The sequence below is a fragment of the Cercospora kikuchii genome (assembly GCF_019650295.1).
Source record: "Cercospora kikuchii DNA, contig_00004, whole genome shotgun sequence".
Taxonomy (NCBI): Eukaryota; Fungi; Ascomycota; class Dothideomycetes; order Mycosphaerellales; family Mycosphaerellaceae; genus Cercospora; species Cercospora kikuchii.
In genome coordinates, this window is record NW_025408585.1 from 1231347 (window position 1) to 1247951 (window position 16605).

General features: G+C 51.4%; 6 protein-coding genes across 7 annotated transcripts; 3 read left to right on the forward strand and 3 right to left on the reverse strand.

Moving 5' to 3' along the window:
* Nucleotides 1-352: 352 nt before the first annotated feature.
* CKM354_000670900 (uncharacterized protein) lies at nt 353-1099 on the reverse strand (the record flags this gene model as incomplete). Its single annotated transcript, XM_044802035.1, has 3 exons — nt 353-515; nt 573-842; nt 897-1099. 3 exons carry the CDS (start codon nt 1097-1099, stop codon nt 353-355), a joined length of 636 nt encoding a protein of 211 aa, XP_044657970.1.
* A 1119-nt stretch (nt 1100-2218) lies between these two features.
* Nucleotides 2219-3318, reverse strand: CKM354_000671000 (uncharacterized protein; the record flags this gene model as incomplete). Of its 2 annotated transcripts, none has more annotated exons than XM_044802036.1 (3): nt 2219-2575; nt 2629-2828; nt 2880-3318. In XM_044802036.1, the coding sequence occupies 3 exons, from the start codon at nt 3316-3318 to the stop codon at nt 2219-2221; spliced, it is 996 nt and encodes a 331-aa protein (XP_044657971.1). The 2 variants fall into 2 exon arrangements, with proteins under 2 accessions (XP_044657971.1, XP_044657972.1); XM_044802037.1 differs by having other exon boundaries at nt 2629-2834.
* Nucleotides 3319-4393: 1075 nt separating this feature from the next.
* Nucleotides 4394-5994, reverse strand: CKM354_000671100 (uncharacterized protein; the record flags this gene model as incomplete). The annotated part of the gene is made up of 4 exons (XM_044802038.1): nt 4394-5094; nt 5152-5661; nt 5712-5844; nt 5896-5994. The coding sequence occupies 4 exons, from the start codon at nt 5992-5994 to the stop codon at nt 4394-4396; spliced, it is 1443 nt and encodes a 480-aa protein (XP_044657973.1).
* Nucleotides 5995-9415: 3421 nt separating this feature from the next.
* On the forward strand, nt 9416-10251 carry CKM354_000671200 (uncharacterized protein; the record flags this gene model as incomplete). Its single annotated transcript, XM_044802039.1, has 2 exons — nt 9416-9458; nt 9509-10251. 2 exons carry the CDS (start codon nt 9416-9418, stop codon nt 10249-10251), a joined length of 786 nt encoding a protein of 261 aa, XP_044657974.1.
* Nucleotides 10252-10456: 205 nt separating this feature from the next.
* Nucleotides 10457-12701, forward strand: CKM354_000671300 (uncharacterized protein; the record flags this gene model as incomplete). Its single annotated transcript, XM_044802040.1, has 5 exons — nt 10457-10471; nt 10535-10574; nt 11185-11235; nt 11291-11666; nt 11717-12701. The coding sequence occupies 5 exons, from the start codon at nt 10457-10459 to the stop codon at nt 12699-12701; spliced, it is 1467 nt and encodes a 488-aa protein (XP_044657975.1).
* Nucleotides 12702-14072: 1371 nt separating this feature from the next.
* On the forward strand, nt 14073-15890 carry CKM354_000671400 (ER oxidoreductin; the record flags this gene model as incomplete). The annotated part of the gene is made up of 1 exon (XM_044802041.1): nt 14073-15890. The coding sequence occupies one exon, from the start codon at nt 14073-14075 to the stop codon at nt 15888-15890; it is 1818 nt and encodes a 605-aa protein (XP_044657976.1).
* Nucleotides 15891-16605: the final 715 nt, after the last annotated feature.

The window sequence follows — 16605 nt, forward strand, 5'->3', positions numbered from 1 at the left end:
GCATGCCTTAATTTTAAGATTCCCGCACCTGATTCACAGCCCAGTCCTAGTTGCTGAGGAAGTCAGCTTGGTGTTTCTTCAGAATCGACTCGTTACCACATTTGTGAGGACGATATCCGTTGGCTCCGAGTTCAACTTTTGATTAGAGGAAGGTCATGGAATCTGATTTTAATACCAGTGCGAGAGGAAGACACCTACGGAACTCAGAACTCCGCCATGTTGAATGTAAGAGGCTTGAGATTGCAGACTGTGAGTGCTGTTCGCTCACGCCTTTTCTCTCCATTCTAATCTATTCCTGCCAACGCCGAAATCTCAACCCATCCTGCCTTAGCCTGTAGAGATCTCGGAGACTTTAGCTGGCATCGTTCTTGCCTCCACTAGAGCAATCTTTGAAGCTGTCGCGCGATAGCTGAGGCCCACAGTATTGATTTGCGTCAAAGCTGGCGGACGGCCCTATGAGAAGATAGCCATCCCAAATACCACCATGTGTAAGATCGAGGCACTCGGTATAGCAACTACAAGCAGGTCAGTCACGCACTGCCGGCAGAGTCAAAAGTTGGATGACGACTTACACTTTGGAACCATCTGTAGTCTTGATGTGATGCAAAATCGCCCCCTCGATCGTTTTCTCTTCAGCAGTCGTATCGCAGTTCTTCCCGTTGGCTTGGTATCTGTAGGAGATACCTCCAATGGATCCACTGAACGTTCCACAGCTTCGTTGTTTACTCGCATCACTTATCACGCCCGCTACCCATTTGCTGAAATCCTTGATAGCATTAATAGAGACTGCACAGCCCGCGGCAACAGTTATGATGCGCTCGCAAACGGTGACTGCGGTTCTCCTGCATTCACTCAGTCATATTTCGAAATCCGAGCAGCAATGCGTAGCGACATACCTCTCCACAGACAGCTCCGTACTGTTGGAAGTAGAGAGGGGCCCGAAAGGTTGCTCCAAATCATACAGTATCCATCGCTCTGGCTGTGGGTGGCCGCTGTACATCACGACGGGGGCGCTCTCCAGCGGGACGGAATCGACAGTAGAGCAGGAAAGCAGCAGTAAAAGCATTGTGAGCAAAGAACCCGCGGTCGGGACACTCATTTTGGCCTTGCCACAAGAAGTAAAGATTGTTGACGAGGAGGATGAATGGTCCTATGTCGGCTGCGAAGCGTGTGATCCAGTCCGAGAATGCGATGAAGGCTTCCATTGGCGTGATGGCCATCGTTCTGAGGAGTAATAAGAGGCTTATATGTGATGTTTCCGCTTCGAAAGGCGCTGTGTGATGGAGCTGGAAAGAGAGGCACAGCAATTGGCAATATTAGAACCGCAGCGTTTCCACAGCACTAGCTGTGCCGACCCCACCCAATGCTGTTGGAGTTTCAGATCGATGCGAAGGAGAGGCACAACAGTGTTGGTGGGTTTCTCTGATTCTACCGCACTAGCTGTGCCTCACCCACCAAGAAAGTCCTTCTTGTATGTCCCCCTGCCGGTGTGGAAGCTGGAGTCCTGCGCCGTCCCCAGCACACAATTTAAGAGGCTACCGGTCTTGATGGAAATGGCTTGCGATCTTGAGTACCGTTGAGGAAAGTAGTCTTACTTCTGGCTGTGAATCTTTGTTCGAATTAGAAGAAGACAATCTGCCATCGAAGCTTAGAGGCGCAGGCGACGTATTTAGCATGGAGGACAAGGTCTTGTTTCAGCTTAAGTGCTGGCAAGCCTGCCTTGTTGCGGAAGCTTATGCACTCATAGGAGGTGGGGAGGATTGATCTAACATGGCGATGACGCATGGTCCAACCCTCTTGATTGCGGCGCGCACAGTGAACGGGCTCTCGTCGGAACAGACGGGGCGCGTGGGCGGGCGCGTGGAAGACCCGGATGCAAACTCTGTGTTGTCGTGTTTCGATGTTGTGATCGCATGCTCTGCCGTTGAGGTGAATGACCTCCGATCTTGAGGTTGAGATGAAGTTTGTAGAAGCGATTTGTATGTGACTTTGGGAGAAGTAAGGCAGTCAGGATGTCGACCATGACACCCCAACCTCGGACACAAGTCCGAATTCACGCACGCGTCCGCAATAAACGGCTTGAATACCTATGTCAAGTTCTCTGAAGGTCTCATCAAATCGTCACATGTCACCTACAATTCTTTTCACCAATCGCTCACTGACCTCAAAAACCGAACGACTCGCAAACTTCCCATTTTGATTAAAGTCGTCCATCTCTCTACTCCCAAAACAGATAGACTCGAATCTCAGAGCTCTGCCTAATCTCTTCGTTCTCGGTGCCAGGCAACACGGGACTGACATGCAAGCCACAGGCCGCGATACTGGGATCACCCTCCGCAGCCGTGTCGGCAAACTTGATAATGCACACTTCGTCGGGCTTTTGCTCTGGCACCCAGTACCACTTTTGTAGCTCTGGTCGCTTGGGCGGCTGTGCCGTGTATGCTTCGACAACATAGTCGCCTTCCGGGTTGATGCCGCTGGGAATGCGGTTCTCTGTAGGGATAAGCTCCGCCATGTCCAGCGTACGATAATCGCAAATCGAGATCGGATCACGCTTGACTGTCTGCAATGGACGCTGGAATTTTTGTCAGTGTCTGTTTCTCCGTCTTCAGTGACAAGACTTGATACCCAGATGCTGTAGGAAGCGCAACGAGGCACTCTGACATCTGCGCCCGATGCGCAGAGATCTTCTGCTTCAATGACATTTCTGGCGGCTTCTGCAATCTCTGTTGTGGCAGAACGCAGAGTCGTGCGAAGTCCTTTCAATGTCAAGTCTACGTGACATTGTCGAGCTGGTTCGCTCGAGGATTGTACATCCTTTCCATTCACTGCGACTAAGTTGGGTTTAGAATTCTAATATGTTCACGGACCATACGCACCTAGCAGTTGGTTCTTGGGCATCTTCGCCAAAATTTGGTCCAGCTCATTGCCACGCATAGGGATGAAGTCGAGGTTCTCCTGCTTCGCTGCAGATTTTCGGCGAAATGTCACATTGTGAACGACGCCTCGTTTAGCCCCAGTCAACTTGAGCATCATGTCTATCGTCTCCGGAACCAAGATTTTCTCCACGTTGCTGCCTTCGAAGACGTTCTCTGCCGTCAGCGCTGAAGCATGCTTGATATAGGTGAAGCCTTGAGTATCGAGACCCGCATTGCCTTTGGCGACTTCGTCAGAAGTCCAGAAGTTGTGCAAAGGAAGCTTGAGCTGCTCGAGCCTTTTTGGTCGAGGATTGGCGAAGATGGCTCGGTCGTACGCCGATACTGACAAGTCCGGGTCTACGAAGCGAAAAATGCCATATGTCTCCTCGATGGAGCCCATTTTGATTGAATGATGTGGTGATGGAAGAGCTCGCGATGAAGTTTGAGCTCGACTGCAGTGTCAGCTCCAAGGTTAAGTACCTGGTATGCTGTGCACACAGTCGGATCGGCATCCTTGAACGTGACTGCGGGATCTCCAGGGAGCTGCATCGCGCGTCGCTACGGCGCCTGAGAACAATTCTTTATGTGGCGAAAACTGTCGCTACGACCATCCTCGCACGAATATTGCCTTCCCGATATGTGCGCGCAAGTGACAACTTGAACCAGTCTTCATCGTGTCGCCAGAAGAACACCGGCAGCGGTCATTAGTGTTGATATCCTTACTGTAAAATCTGGCAGCTGTACATTGTATCGTCATCGCCCAGGAACCCCGGTCTCGAACATTTTGTGCCCGAATGTCCGAGCGACACAATCAAGGCATTCGATTGGGAGTGAAAAGCAGAGTTCCATGGAGTTGTCTTGAGTAGTTGCGTTGATGAAAGTTGATGAAGAAAAGGTGGAGGGGAGGATTTGGAAGGGGAGAGCCAGAACGGAAAAAGAAGCGGAACGGGAAGTCACTAAATGGCCTCAGCGCCTGATGGATGATGCTGGCTCTTTCTGACGATCTTAACATCAGTCCTTCCACTTATTAATGTTGCAAGAGACGACAGGACAGCCTTTCCAAATTGCACCTCGTTACAGAGACCTTGGACAGTCGAGAATTGACTGGAGGAACGGCAAAGGCACAAGTGCATCTGCTCGCAATAGACACTAGGTCTACACAGCCTCCTTGGCAAATGTTATTCTCTGTATCATCATATTCATGCTGTACTCTGTGCATTGTTCCGCTCTGCTCTCTTCCAACCCATAACTTGTAGCGTCTGGTAACCCATGTGCAAACTCTTCTGCAAGCACTGCAAATCACGAGGCAGACGTTCTCGTATTTCCGCTGCAGCATGAGCAATCGTGTCCCAATTGTGTCGAACTGGCCAGTCTAGCTTCGGCAGTAAAACGACGCATCCTCCTCAATGCACTTCTCACCGACCCATTTGCGGTGATGTCGCACGATCTTATGCTTCCAGCGCATCAACGCTCGATCAGGAGCCGTACTGACGGAAGGTAGAGGTTTGTTGCGCGGTAAAGGCTTGCTCGTAGGGTGAGTTCCGTGGTGCCATTTCGATAGCTCCGTCGTCGAGGAAGATTTCGTTTGTGTTCTGCCGATATCCTCTTTTATCAGGCCGCCCCGCTCGTAACGAATCGACATGCTCGGCAGAGATCTGCTGTCTGAGTGATGTCTTAGTTATTTCCGGAAGCGTTATGCTGTGGTAACGATAGGCCCCACCTTCGTCGTAGTACTGCGCCGGCGTGTGTAGTGATGAGAGTCGCACGTTGTCGATGTTGGTGCTGCCGCGTCGTGTTGACCAGTTCTTGCCTTTGCAAGTGTGATTCCACACCTTTTGTATCAACCCGGCCATGGCCGGCAAGCAAGCGCAAATTACAGCTAAATTGCACTCCAACGAGGTCCAGGTAGCGACAGGAGCGAGCCAGAGACTGAAGTTTGGAGAAGTTGAGTCTCTGATGAGATACGCCAGCCTGACAATGCTGGCTGCCGTTGCGAGTAAGCCTAGCGCGAAGACGAAACACACTCCGAACTTTTTCCCTCTCGACAAAGGTAGGTTCGCCAGTTTCCCAATCGGAAGCATAAAAGTGACCAGGTCGAGGATTACGCTGATTGCCGATATGGCATAAGATTGGGCTGAGTAGTCGATACATGTTCCCTGATGCTCACCGTCCCAGCCTACATGCACGTCAGTACGTTCGCAATTCGTGCATGCCATCAGTGTTCAAGACTCACGCGTCCACGCATAGCTGATTGGCATACATTCGAATACGACGCTCAGTGCGACAGCTATTCCAGCCGCGATGTTGATGCCGATTAGGATGAAACAGGCTCTCCGAAAGGTAATATTGTCGGTGGACCCGGCAGTCCAGATCCGCAAATAGAGCAATAGGATTGACACTTTGATGATCGTCATCAGTACTGCGTATAGAATGCCCTCCATCCAGAACGTGTGAAGCAACATCGTGATGTTTTCGGGTTCAAGACTCCATATATCGCGTCCCGTTCCGGCCTTCGCCATGAGGTGAACAACGGCATTGAATGGGATGAGGATTATGAGAGCCAGAAGCATTGTCCAGTCATCGGCTCCGTATCCATGACCTCTAGCATAAGGATTCCGGAAGATGAGCCTGGCAACGACGCCAATCGCTGCAGTGGCGAACATGGTCCACACTACTCGCGGTGTTGTGGTGTCCTCGGATCGCACAGGCTCGCCACAAGCTGTGCTTTGATATCTTCCTGCGACTGCACATCGTCAGATGCATGAGCGGGGGACCGATCATCAATGAACGTACGCAGCGCCTCTTTGGCCGGACAATTCGATTGCAGACATTTCTGTACAGCATTCTTGTAGACAGTGCTATCGCACAGGCACGCAGCATCCGCACCACATCCGGAGGCCGGGATAAATTCGAATATGCAATTCGTCTAGGCATTTTCTCAGCAGTGTGTTCCGAAGGGTGCAGGAAACTCACTTACCACGCATGTGGACAGCGCCGGTGCCGAATCATTCGTCTGGGCGCTGACTCTGCATAGCCAAATGGCACATATGGCGGAAAGACTTGCAAGCCAGCGCATGAGGCCGAAGAGATCATATGGAGACGAGGTGATGTGATGTTGGTGGCATGCTGAGGACAAGTTAAAGCTGGCAATGTTACGAAGTCGCGTATCGTCGCATGTTATCGGGGGGCACTAAGGGACCCTCTCTCGTATTGTCGGGCAAAAGAGGATACAAAACTATCTACACTATCGAATGGTACTATATAGGGGCTAGTATACAGGGTCTGGGGTCCCGGGTATATAGGAACCAATATACATGACTCACAGCAGGGCCCAGTGGAGTGTCAGTTCACAACACTCCCCTTGACAGTGCACTGGGGCTGTTCAATCCACCTCCTCATCCCAATCATCATCCTGATCATGTGCAACTAGGGCCAAGGCCTTTGAGTCTGAGATCTTGTTCTCAGAGACCACCTTTATTATTCCTTGGGCCATTTCCAAGTATGGGCAGATTGAAACATAGTGCCCAGCTTGATTGCATAGCTTGCATCTCAGTCCTTGTCTGTCAGACATCTTGCTGTCTGATCTTCTTCCTCTGTGAGATGATGATCCTCTTGATGATGCAGCTCGGGCTGCAAAGGCCACAGGTGTGCTGCCTGCAGGCATGCTCACCTCTTTCTCCTGAAGGATTGAGAGTATGCTTTCAGGTGACAGTGAGGGTTGACCATCTATTGCATCTCTGATGGTAGACCATTGTTCTGGAAGCCCAGACAAGAGTACCTGTGCTCTTGCCTTTGGGTTTATGGCAGCAGCCATTTCAGGTTGGGCAACTTTGATCCTTTTGCCAAGTGCCTGAAGGTGTGTCCATGCTCCATCAATGCTCATGTCCTCTGCCTTTTGGAAACTGAAGTACTGCTTCAGAAGTTTCCTTCCTGTAGCTTGGTTGTCTGCATACTTCTTCTTCAGCTCTTGCCAAACCTCCTTTGCAGTTTGGAGTTCTGAGACCAGCTCTTCATCATCCTCCCCTATGCACAAAGATATCCACCAGATTGCTTTGTACTGTGACTTTGGGGTGATGGGTGTGTGTCTCATGGGAGATTGTGTGATACAGGTCTTCTCCCCTCAAGAAGATTTCCATCCTTCTGAACCATCCTTCTGCATTGTCCTTGCATAGGATTGGGCATGGTCTTTTCTGAAGTCCGGAGGATTTGTCTTGAGTATCCATTGTAGTCTTGTAGAATTAGTATTGGGTCAGATGGAAAGTTGTCCTTCTGTCCCAAGGAGAATCAAAGCGGGGAAAAGTCAAATGATTGCAGGGTTCTTCCTATACATGGGTCACCCTCTGTCCCTCCTCAGATTAGAGCCTCCTGTTGGAATGATCCGGCTATCAAGCAGCCGTGCTTTCCTGCTGGCATATGGGAATCAAGGGAGCATACCACTTTGGCACCCTCCAGCTCAGGACTTCCTGTAGCTATCCCATAAGACAAAGGTAGGTTCATGACTCCTCTTGATCCTGGATTCACCATTGGCCTCCAGAGGTAGTGAGAGGTTCAGGCAGTCTCTGAAGTGTTATGAGCCATCAGCAGTCCATGTCAGAACTGCCTTGCAACTGCTTCCTCCCTGAACATAACATATCTGGTATAAACCAAGCCTTTGGTTACTGCAAGATCTTCCTTTGAGAGTTGGCAAGTTCTCCCAGCACCAGAGATAAGGTACTAATCCAGACAGCTTGGGGTGCAGTCTCTGAAGTGTTATTCTGCCAACAGCAGGTTTGGTGTACTGCAGGTTGCTGTTACACTTTCTGCAGCCCTCTGTTGCAACATCCTCTCCCCTTGTTGTCTGTCTTGGTGTCCTCACTCTAACTATCATTCCTCAATGCTCTTCTCTCTTCTGCATTTGGTCTCAGCTGCAGGTGGGCTGGCTGCAATTCTGCATGCAGCTGCACCGCTGTTTTCAGTCCCTCAGCTAGGGTCCATGGGGTCCTACACCCAGTTGCAATCTGGGACTCATGTTTAACCATGGAAAGGGTTTTGCTCCTTCTTTATACAGGGGCACATTGTCCTTTGTCCCTGAGCACAGAGGGCACAGTCCTTCCTCTGTGTGCCTGTCTTCACCCGCAGGCTCCTGGCGCAGTCTCTGCTGCTACTGTCCCTGTTTATACAGCCACAGCTCGGGCTGTTTCCTTGCTCTTCTAGCTCGGTGTCTCGCTGTTGCCAATAGCGTTCCTGTTGTCCTGCCTTCGGCTTCCGTACTCTGTCGGTGAACCGCGCCTCGCCTTCTATCGGAGCTTGGAATACAATAGCGCTAACCCGGGCTCATAACCTGTTACGAAGTCGCGTATCGTCGCATGTTATCGGGGGGCACTAAGGGACCCTCTCTCGTATTGTCGGGCAAAAGAGGATACAAAACTATCTACACTATCGAATGGTACTATATAGGGGCTAGTATACAGGGTCTGGGGTCCCGGGTATATAGGAACCAATATACATGACTCACAGCAGGGCCCAGTGGAGTGTCAGTTCACAACAGGCAACATTGCTTCCCAAGTCATACGGAGGTACTGGTTTACATGCTGCTGAACAGCCGTTTCGAGATCAGCATCGTGTATTTCAAGTCATTGTGCCGGTTTATCAGCTCTGGCAATGACTTGCAGGACGGACGCGCTAGTCCTCTCTCTTCGCGCTAACGCCGTCTCGACTCATGGCCGGTGTCTGAGGATTGTACAGGCTATGCGGTGATTTACCAGGCAATCCTCGACAATCATGTTGAGTGCAACATCTTCGGGTGCGCGGAGCCATGTTCGGAGCTCATGTAGGTCTGGGGCAACTTGCGCGATATCTTCATGCGTCCAAAGGAAAACTATGTCGTTCTGCTGGCTTATCAGCAGCAGAAACGGATCCGACTGATTCGCATACAGGCCGCAGCGAACTACTAAGTTCAACGCTTGCGCAGAGGAGTGGAGTGGCCAGATCTAAAAATGCCACCAGGCTTTGTTATCAACAGGTCACTCGCGGTGGAGGTTACCCTGCAGCCAGCTGATTCGTCTCCATATTTGGCGTCACTAATTCTCCGCTAGGAACGAGCATCTCCCATATGAAGTGTTGCCACTGATTGGGGTCTTCTCGATGAGGCAAGACATTCGCAGACTGGCAAAGCTTCATGTGGTTGATGGAGAGGACTGCGTTGCCTGTCCGGCTCATGGGAACAAGTCTGGTTGTGCCGTCGGAGGTGGGGAATGTCAATTCACTAGGCGTCCATGGCCTACTGCAGAAACAGAATGCGGGCAGTTCAGAAGGGCAGTAAGAGCGATTGCGACGCGTTGATGGAAGGAGATGGTGAGGACGGCATTGTGTGCGCGGAAAGGAGGATGCAAACCTCCTTCCTCCACCAACTCGGCAAAGGAAGGCGGCACGCCCCACTTCTCCAGAGACATCTCCCCACGCCATGTCAACAACCACGCCTGGAGCACATCCAACTCCCTGCAGTCGACTTGGAGACAATGGCATATTCATCACGATTGGCAATCATCGTTGGTGGCATCGGTAAGCTCCGTTTGCGACGTGCAGTGGAAGTCGTGCTCATTCTTCCACAGGCGGTCTTGGCTCCGTCACAGGCAAGCTGCTGAGGTCCCAGGGTGCTCGACTGGCACTGCTGTACGCTCCATTCGAGCAGTCGCGTGTCGGGCCAACCATATCGCAAGTCTTCGGCAATGACTCCCAGGACATCAGATCTTACGCCTGCGATGTGACCTCCCACGAGTCCGTCAAGGAGGCCTTTGCTGCCATTGCCAAGGATGATGTTGCGTTTCCGAGTATTCTCGTAAATGCTGCAGGCTACGTCAATCTACAACCTCTGGAGACGTTCGATGTCAATGACATCTTGAAGCACTACATGATCAATCTTCACGGACCAACACTGACTGGCCAGGCATTTGCAAACACCTATTTCGCAGCAGTGCAGCGTGCCAAGGGGCAGGCCCCGGGCGGACGGGTCGTCAATATTGCCAGCCAGGCTGCACATGTCGCGCTTCAGAACCACGGACCATATTGTGCGAGTAAAGCAGGTCTCGTTGGGCTGACGCGATCCCAAGCTTCGGAATGGGGATCGAGAGGCATTACTGCCAACAGCATAAGTCCCGGCCCGGTATGGACGGAACTGGGCAAGAAAGCATGGAGCGACCAGAAAGCGCGAGAGGAGTATCAAGCAGCTGTGCCAACAGGCAAGTTCGCTGAGCCTCACGAAGTCGCTCGAATAGTCGACTTTCTGTGCAGAGACGAAGCACTGAACATCAATGGAGACGACATCAGGCTTGAGGGCGGGTATACTGCGCGTTAGATGGCACCAGTGAGGAGAAGTTCGAGTGTGGATAACATTTCTCAGCATTAAATTTGCTTCCTCCAGCGTTTGAACGAGTTGGTCAATGACTGAGCTTGCAGTAGCGGATCAATGCAACGCCATTCCGGCAACTGCTAAAGAACGACACACTCATGTACAGGACTAGCTGTGTTATGCACGATGCCCGGCATCTGCTCGACCCGACATGGTCGACCCAACGGTAAGTACTACGACACAATGACCAACACGCAGCACAGCAATTTCAGCATTACAATAGTTTCAGTGCAATCCAACTGGCCAGATTGGTCTCTGGCAGTACGGAGGTAGGATTCGACCGAATTTGGCTATGATCGTGAACAACGCATGTCAAGCATCATTTGATGGGCGGAGTAGCCGACAATTGCGAGAATCGCGAAATGCAGTGCCCCCATTCGGCTTGCCGAAGTGACACGCTCACATCCCTATACAAACTCGGCGTCCACAATACCGGCAACGATGCCGTGCCATGCCTTCTCACTGCCGATAATCCGACCAAGACTGCTATCCACGGATCTCTGGAATAGCGCCTTTCAACAGGTTTGCAAGCGATGGCAGCGTTGCTGTGTGGTGGTTTGGGACTGCCGTTGTGCCCGGTCACAAGGACAACAAGCACTACCACCACAGCTCTTGCGAGCTCATCTTCACAGTCTTCTTCAAGAATAGTTGCAGTCACATCGCTTTCTTCTGTCTCCTTCGGGACGCTTTCGTTCTCTAATACATTCTCAACATCGTTTGTCCCATCTACAAGCTCGATCACTTCGTCAATTCCGACATCCTCTATCTCGTCTTCCTTCGGCTTGGTCCCGACATCGATATTAACCATTCGAACAACGACCACTTCGCCAACTCCGAACCCGTCGCAAATAACGAGCAGTGCCACTGCTGCTTCGCCAGTCCCAACTGGCCCGACGTGCCCATCTGCTGATAGACAATCATTTACAGCTCGTACGCTCACATATCTGATGGAGAGGTGCATTCACTAACCAGATTAATCTCATAGAAGATGGAAGCCAGTACCTGATCGTTTGCAATCAGGCCTACTCATCGAATAGCCAAAACGTATTCGGACTCATCTCTGTAGCGGTCAATTCGTATCTGGACTGCGTAAACCTCTGCTCCAACCAAGGCTCAATCTGTGCTGGCGTTACATATGGCTACTTCAGCAGCGATACGCTGCAATGCAATCTCAAAACCAAAATGTTGCGTGATAACCAGCCAAGTGGCTACAATGTCGATTCCGCAATACGTATGAGCGGACCTACCGGGCCTGGCAATCGATCACAGCTGGTCAATAATGGCGACTTCATGGAAAACATGGGATCTCTCAGCCCTTGGACCACCGACACTTTCAGTATCGAAGGAGTTTCTGGTGTGCCGTGAGTTATGTTCAGAGCCAATGCTTGGTGGGATCTGACAGATGTAACAGCACTTCATACTGGGTTCTGGCCGACTCCTTTGGCTACAAAGCAGGCGAGCTGATACAAGCCGTGAACGTGTCCGCCGGACTCTCATACTACATGACTCTCAGTCTTAGCTTCAGCACTTCTGGACCTATCTCACCAACCAACTTCTGCAACTTTTACGCTCAAACGGACTACGAACCCCTCTTCTTCTTCAATCCGAATCTCACCAGCTCCACGTCAGCCTTCTCCAGTAATTTCAACGCCAGCGGAACCACAACGCGAGACGCCAACCGCTTCATACTCTTCATGTACTGCAGCGGAAACTTCAACATTACTTGGAACATCGACTCCGTCGCCTTCTACACATATGTTCCCTCACTTGGAGCAAACCCTCTCGTCCCCCCACCCAGCGCCTCGATCCTCCGGGACGGAAACTTCACTTCAGGACTCCAATACTGGCGCTGGCGACCAACCTCCAATTTGAACAACAACGTTCTCTCCCCTTCTAGCATCACCACTGTACTGCTTCCGCCCGGAACATTAAATAACGCTACGGCGCTCATGAATTACATGATGCCTTCATCTCTTGTCCCCTCAACACCTGGCCTGACTCCCCAACAACAGCAGCAGCAGCAACGCCTCGCCGTAATAACCTTGTCCACCCTTTCTCCGCTAACACCCACCTTCACGTCCGGCTACCTCACTCAGATCTCACCTCTGCCAATCTCTCTCAACCAGACTTTCCGACTTACAGGGACAGTTTACTTCAACGTTTCTTCGTCCTGCTCATGTGATGCCGGAATTTACAATACCCTGTATCGGAATTCTGGCGTGAATGGATGGGCGTGGTCCGTGTTTGGAGTGAGGGAGAGAAGAGTCGTAGAAGTGGACGTTACTGGGATGGCGACGGCGGGGAATGCAGAATTTCAAGTTTATGTCGGGTGTGAGGGGACGGATGCGGGTTGTGAAGTCGGCGTGGGAGGGTTGGCGATGAGGGTAAATGTTTGAAGGGCAGGAAATCGCATCGAGGAATAGGATGTATCGAGGAGAGGTTGATGTTCTTATGACGATTGTGGAGCGGAAAAGTTTGATGCGTGTATGGACTCTTTTAATTCTCTGACGTTTTTCGAATATGACATCTCGTTTCTGGCTGATTCTTGCATTGCCTAAGAAGATTTTGCAAGGGCGAACCTTTGAGGACGTGCGGCTAACGAGATGGATTTGACTGGTGAGGCATGGAATGAAGGTCTTGCCGTTGAAGAAATGTGTATCTGATGCACCGTTCTTGCACACCATGAAAAGAGTCACCTGAGCCTTACCATTCTTGAGCCCTTACCGCTGCATATAGCAGTCTCTTGCAACGTAAGCGAGATGCCTTAGTCCCATACGACACTGGGACAGCAAGCGCTGTAGCTCATTTCTCGCAATGTGGAGCTTGACAGCACAGGCGAAAGTCGATCTATACCCGCACGCGTTGCATACGCGGAGAAGAACTGAAGACCTGCCTATTGAACAATGTCAGCACATGTTCCAATGAGCGTGATGCGTAGATATGGCAGCGATATTGTTGCAAGATTTCAGACACCTAAATTTTTAAGCACCGACGACAGGTGACCGCGAGCATATGACGATGCTGTTGGCCGCTACCTGTCATGCCTTTTCCGGCTCTTCCTAAAGCTACTAGGTATGTCGTCGCAAAGGACAACTTGATCATCATGTAGAGGAGGGAATATGAAGGTGAGATGATGGTCTGACGTACCGTATTCACTACGAGCTCTCGGAGGTAGTAGTGGCTCAGCACATGCCCAACGCGAGCGTGTGACAGAGCTCGCGTGACATGTCACGGAGACATGGTGAGGCTGGTGGTGAGAGATTCGAGGGAGATGTCGGCGGCGAAGAAGCGGGAGGCGCAGGACGCAGAAAATTGAGCTTGGTGGAACGAGGAGCGGAGTACGGGCCTGGCCGTCAGGGCACTAAGTTATTCCTAGAAAAGCCACCTTTCGCCTGCGTCACGGAACGGGCGTGAGGCAATGGTCTGGTCTGAGCCCGCTCACTCCCACCGGCCTGCACTCTGCCCGAAGCAACTTGGACTGTTGACAGAACACGTTTGCCGTTTGCATTGTAAGCATGCTACTAATTGAGTAGCTTTCCTCGTCCTCTTGTTGTTGTACATACGTATCCTCCTCCGCCCTTCCTTTGTCTGTCCTCTGATTATTAAACCTTCCGCATCAGACTGTCATTAGCCATATCCTGGGAAGCGGCTGCCGCTCGCAATCACTTGCACCTGCTTGCTCATCTCTCGAGCAGAGTGCTGCCGTTCATATCCTCTCGACAGAGGCCGGCGCTGCCCGAATTTGAACTGCACACATCACCTCCACCATGCAGAGACACTCGCTGCTGGCGCTGGCAGCCAGCCTTTTCCTGCAGTCTGGCCTCAGCGAAACTCTCTCGGCCGAGCAATGCGCCTTCGAGCCTGACGCAAAGGTGTCCGATGCCTGCGCCTCCTTCCACGACCTCGACACGCTCAATGTCAAACTAAACCCATATGTGCGAAATCTTGCCAACAACACCGACTTCTTCTCATACTACCGCCTCAACCTCTACAACAAGAAATGTCCGTTCTGGAATGACGACAATGGCATGTGTGGGAATAGAGCGTGTGCTGTCATTACACTTGACAACGAGGAGGACGTGCCGGAGATATGGAGGGCTGCAGAATTGTCCAAGTTGGAGGGGCCGAAGGCGAAACACCCAGGCAGACAGACGAAAGAGAAGCAAAAACCGTTACAAGGACAGCTCGGAGAGAAAGTGGGCGAGAGTTGCGTAGTGGAGATCGACGACGAGTGCGACGAAAGGGATTACTGCGTACCTGAGGACGAAAGTGCCACGGCGAAGGGAGACTATGTGAGCTTACTCGATAACCCCGAGAGGTTTACTGGCTACAGTGGAGAAGGCGCACATCAGATTTGGGAGTCAATATACCGGGAAAACTGCTTCGCGCGCTCGTCACAAGGGCCGAGTGATGCCCAAAGTGAAGCACAGGCAGCGTTACAGCTCAAACAGGTGATCAAGGACCACGATCGCCAGCAGGCGGCCAGTTCGGGAAGGCCGCAGGATTCTCTCGACTTCGAGGACGAGTGCCTTGAGAAGCGTGTCTTTTACCGCGTGATCTCTGGAATGCACGCTTCCATCTCGACACATCTCTGCTACGACTACCTCAACCAGCAGACGGGAGAATGGGGCCCAAACCTGACATGCTACAAAGAGAGACTGCACAACCGCCAGGACCGGATATCGAACATCTACTTCAATTTTGCTCTGGTATCGCGAGCAGTGGGCAAACTACGAGACTACGTGCAGGATTACGTCTTTTGTACAGGCGACGCTTCGCAGGATGCTCTCACAAGAGAAATGGTTACCACGCTCGCGAATGCCATCCCACCCGGACCGCAAATTTTCGACGAGAGTGTCATGTTCCAGGATCAGACCGCGAACGGCATCAGCCTGAAGGAAGACTTCCGCAATCGTTTCCGCAACGTCAGCAGAGTGATGGATTGTGTTGGCTGTGACAAGTGTCGATTGTGGGGCAAGATTCAAACCAATGGGTTCGGCACAGCGTTGAAGGTCTTGTTCGAATTCGAAAACGGACATGGTGAAAAGGGCGAGGAGAAGCCACTTCTCAGGCGGACAGAACTGGTTGCGTTAATCAATACGCTCGACAAGATCTCATCAGCCATCAACCATCTCAAGCATTTCCGCGCCATGATGGAAGCAGAGGCTTCCGGAAAATCGGTCGAGGCTGCGGAACAGCAGACACCGTTACCGAAGAGCCAGGCCGAATCTTCATACAAGAAGTCAAAACTGCAGGCTTCCTCGCTCGACGACCTCGATGATTTCGACACAGAGCCTGCCACTCCGCCGCGACCGAAACGCAAAACCCAGACTGTCTCGGAGATCTTCTGGGAAGAATTCGACAATGTGTGGACGGCGTATAAATTCGTGCTCTGGTCATGGTCACAGATACCCTTGATGTTACCTTCGATTGTGTTCAGTGAAGTTGGACGTCTGTATGATTTCTGGTTGGGGTTGCCAGTGAGACCACGAGTGTGGGAGATAAGACCGCCCACGCTAGACAACATCAAGGCTTGGAAGAAAGGAGAAATTGGGAATGGTAAAATTGGGAGAGACGAGCTTTGATGTTGATGCTCTGACTGGGACATTTTTGTGTCGATGTGTTCGTTTAGCGGGAGTTTTTATTGCACGTTGGGAATCTTCTGATTGCACATGCGAAATTCGCGTGGATATTATGCGACCGAGTATCAATCCCATGTTCGCCTGATGTAATTCCTCTACTGTTTTTACAGCTTGCGTCTTTCGATGCCAGATGGTGTAAAAGACCTTGGGCGATGGGATCCAGCAGACCCATTGCAAAGGGCTTGGTGGGCTCGTTGGGCTCTGGCTGACTCTGCTACACATGTAATATGCGATTGATGATCGAATAGGTCGTGCTCTTTGTGTCGTCCTGGCAATGGAATCGTTTCGAGTTGAGGGGTTTCCTGCAGAGCAATGACATTGTTCTGATATAGCATGCTTCAGCGATACGACTCTCGCCTCGAACTCCACTTGGAAGCCTATGCATTTGGCAATTAGTGCAGTCGGGGCGGCGGCATAGGACGAACAGATGCTTCTTCGGACTCCGCCACGATGCTGCCGGAGTCCGTGGTGATGCTACCTGCTCTCGGTGCAACAGTGTGAAAATGTACCTACGAAGCACTGTTCGCAAGGTGCAATTACTGTGTGTAGTTGTTGCAGAGTTTGTATAGTCTTGCAGTCGGGGAATTGGCGAGTCAATGTGTGCCAAGGCGCATGATCGCCACGAGGTCTGCTCCTCTACCAAAGATCATATTGAGGC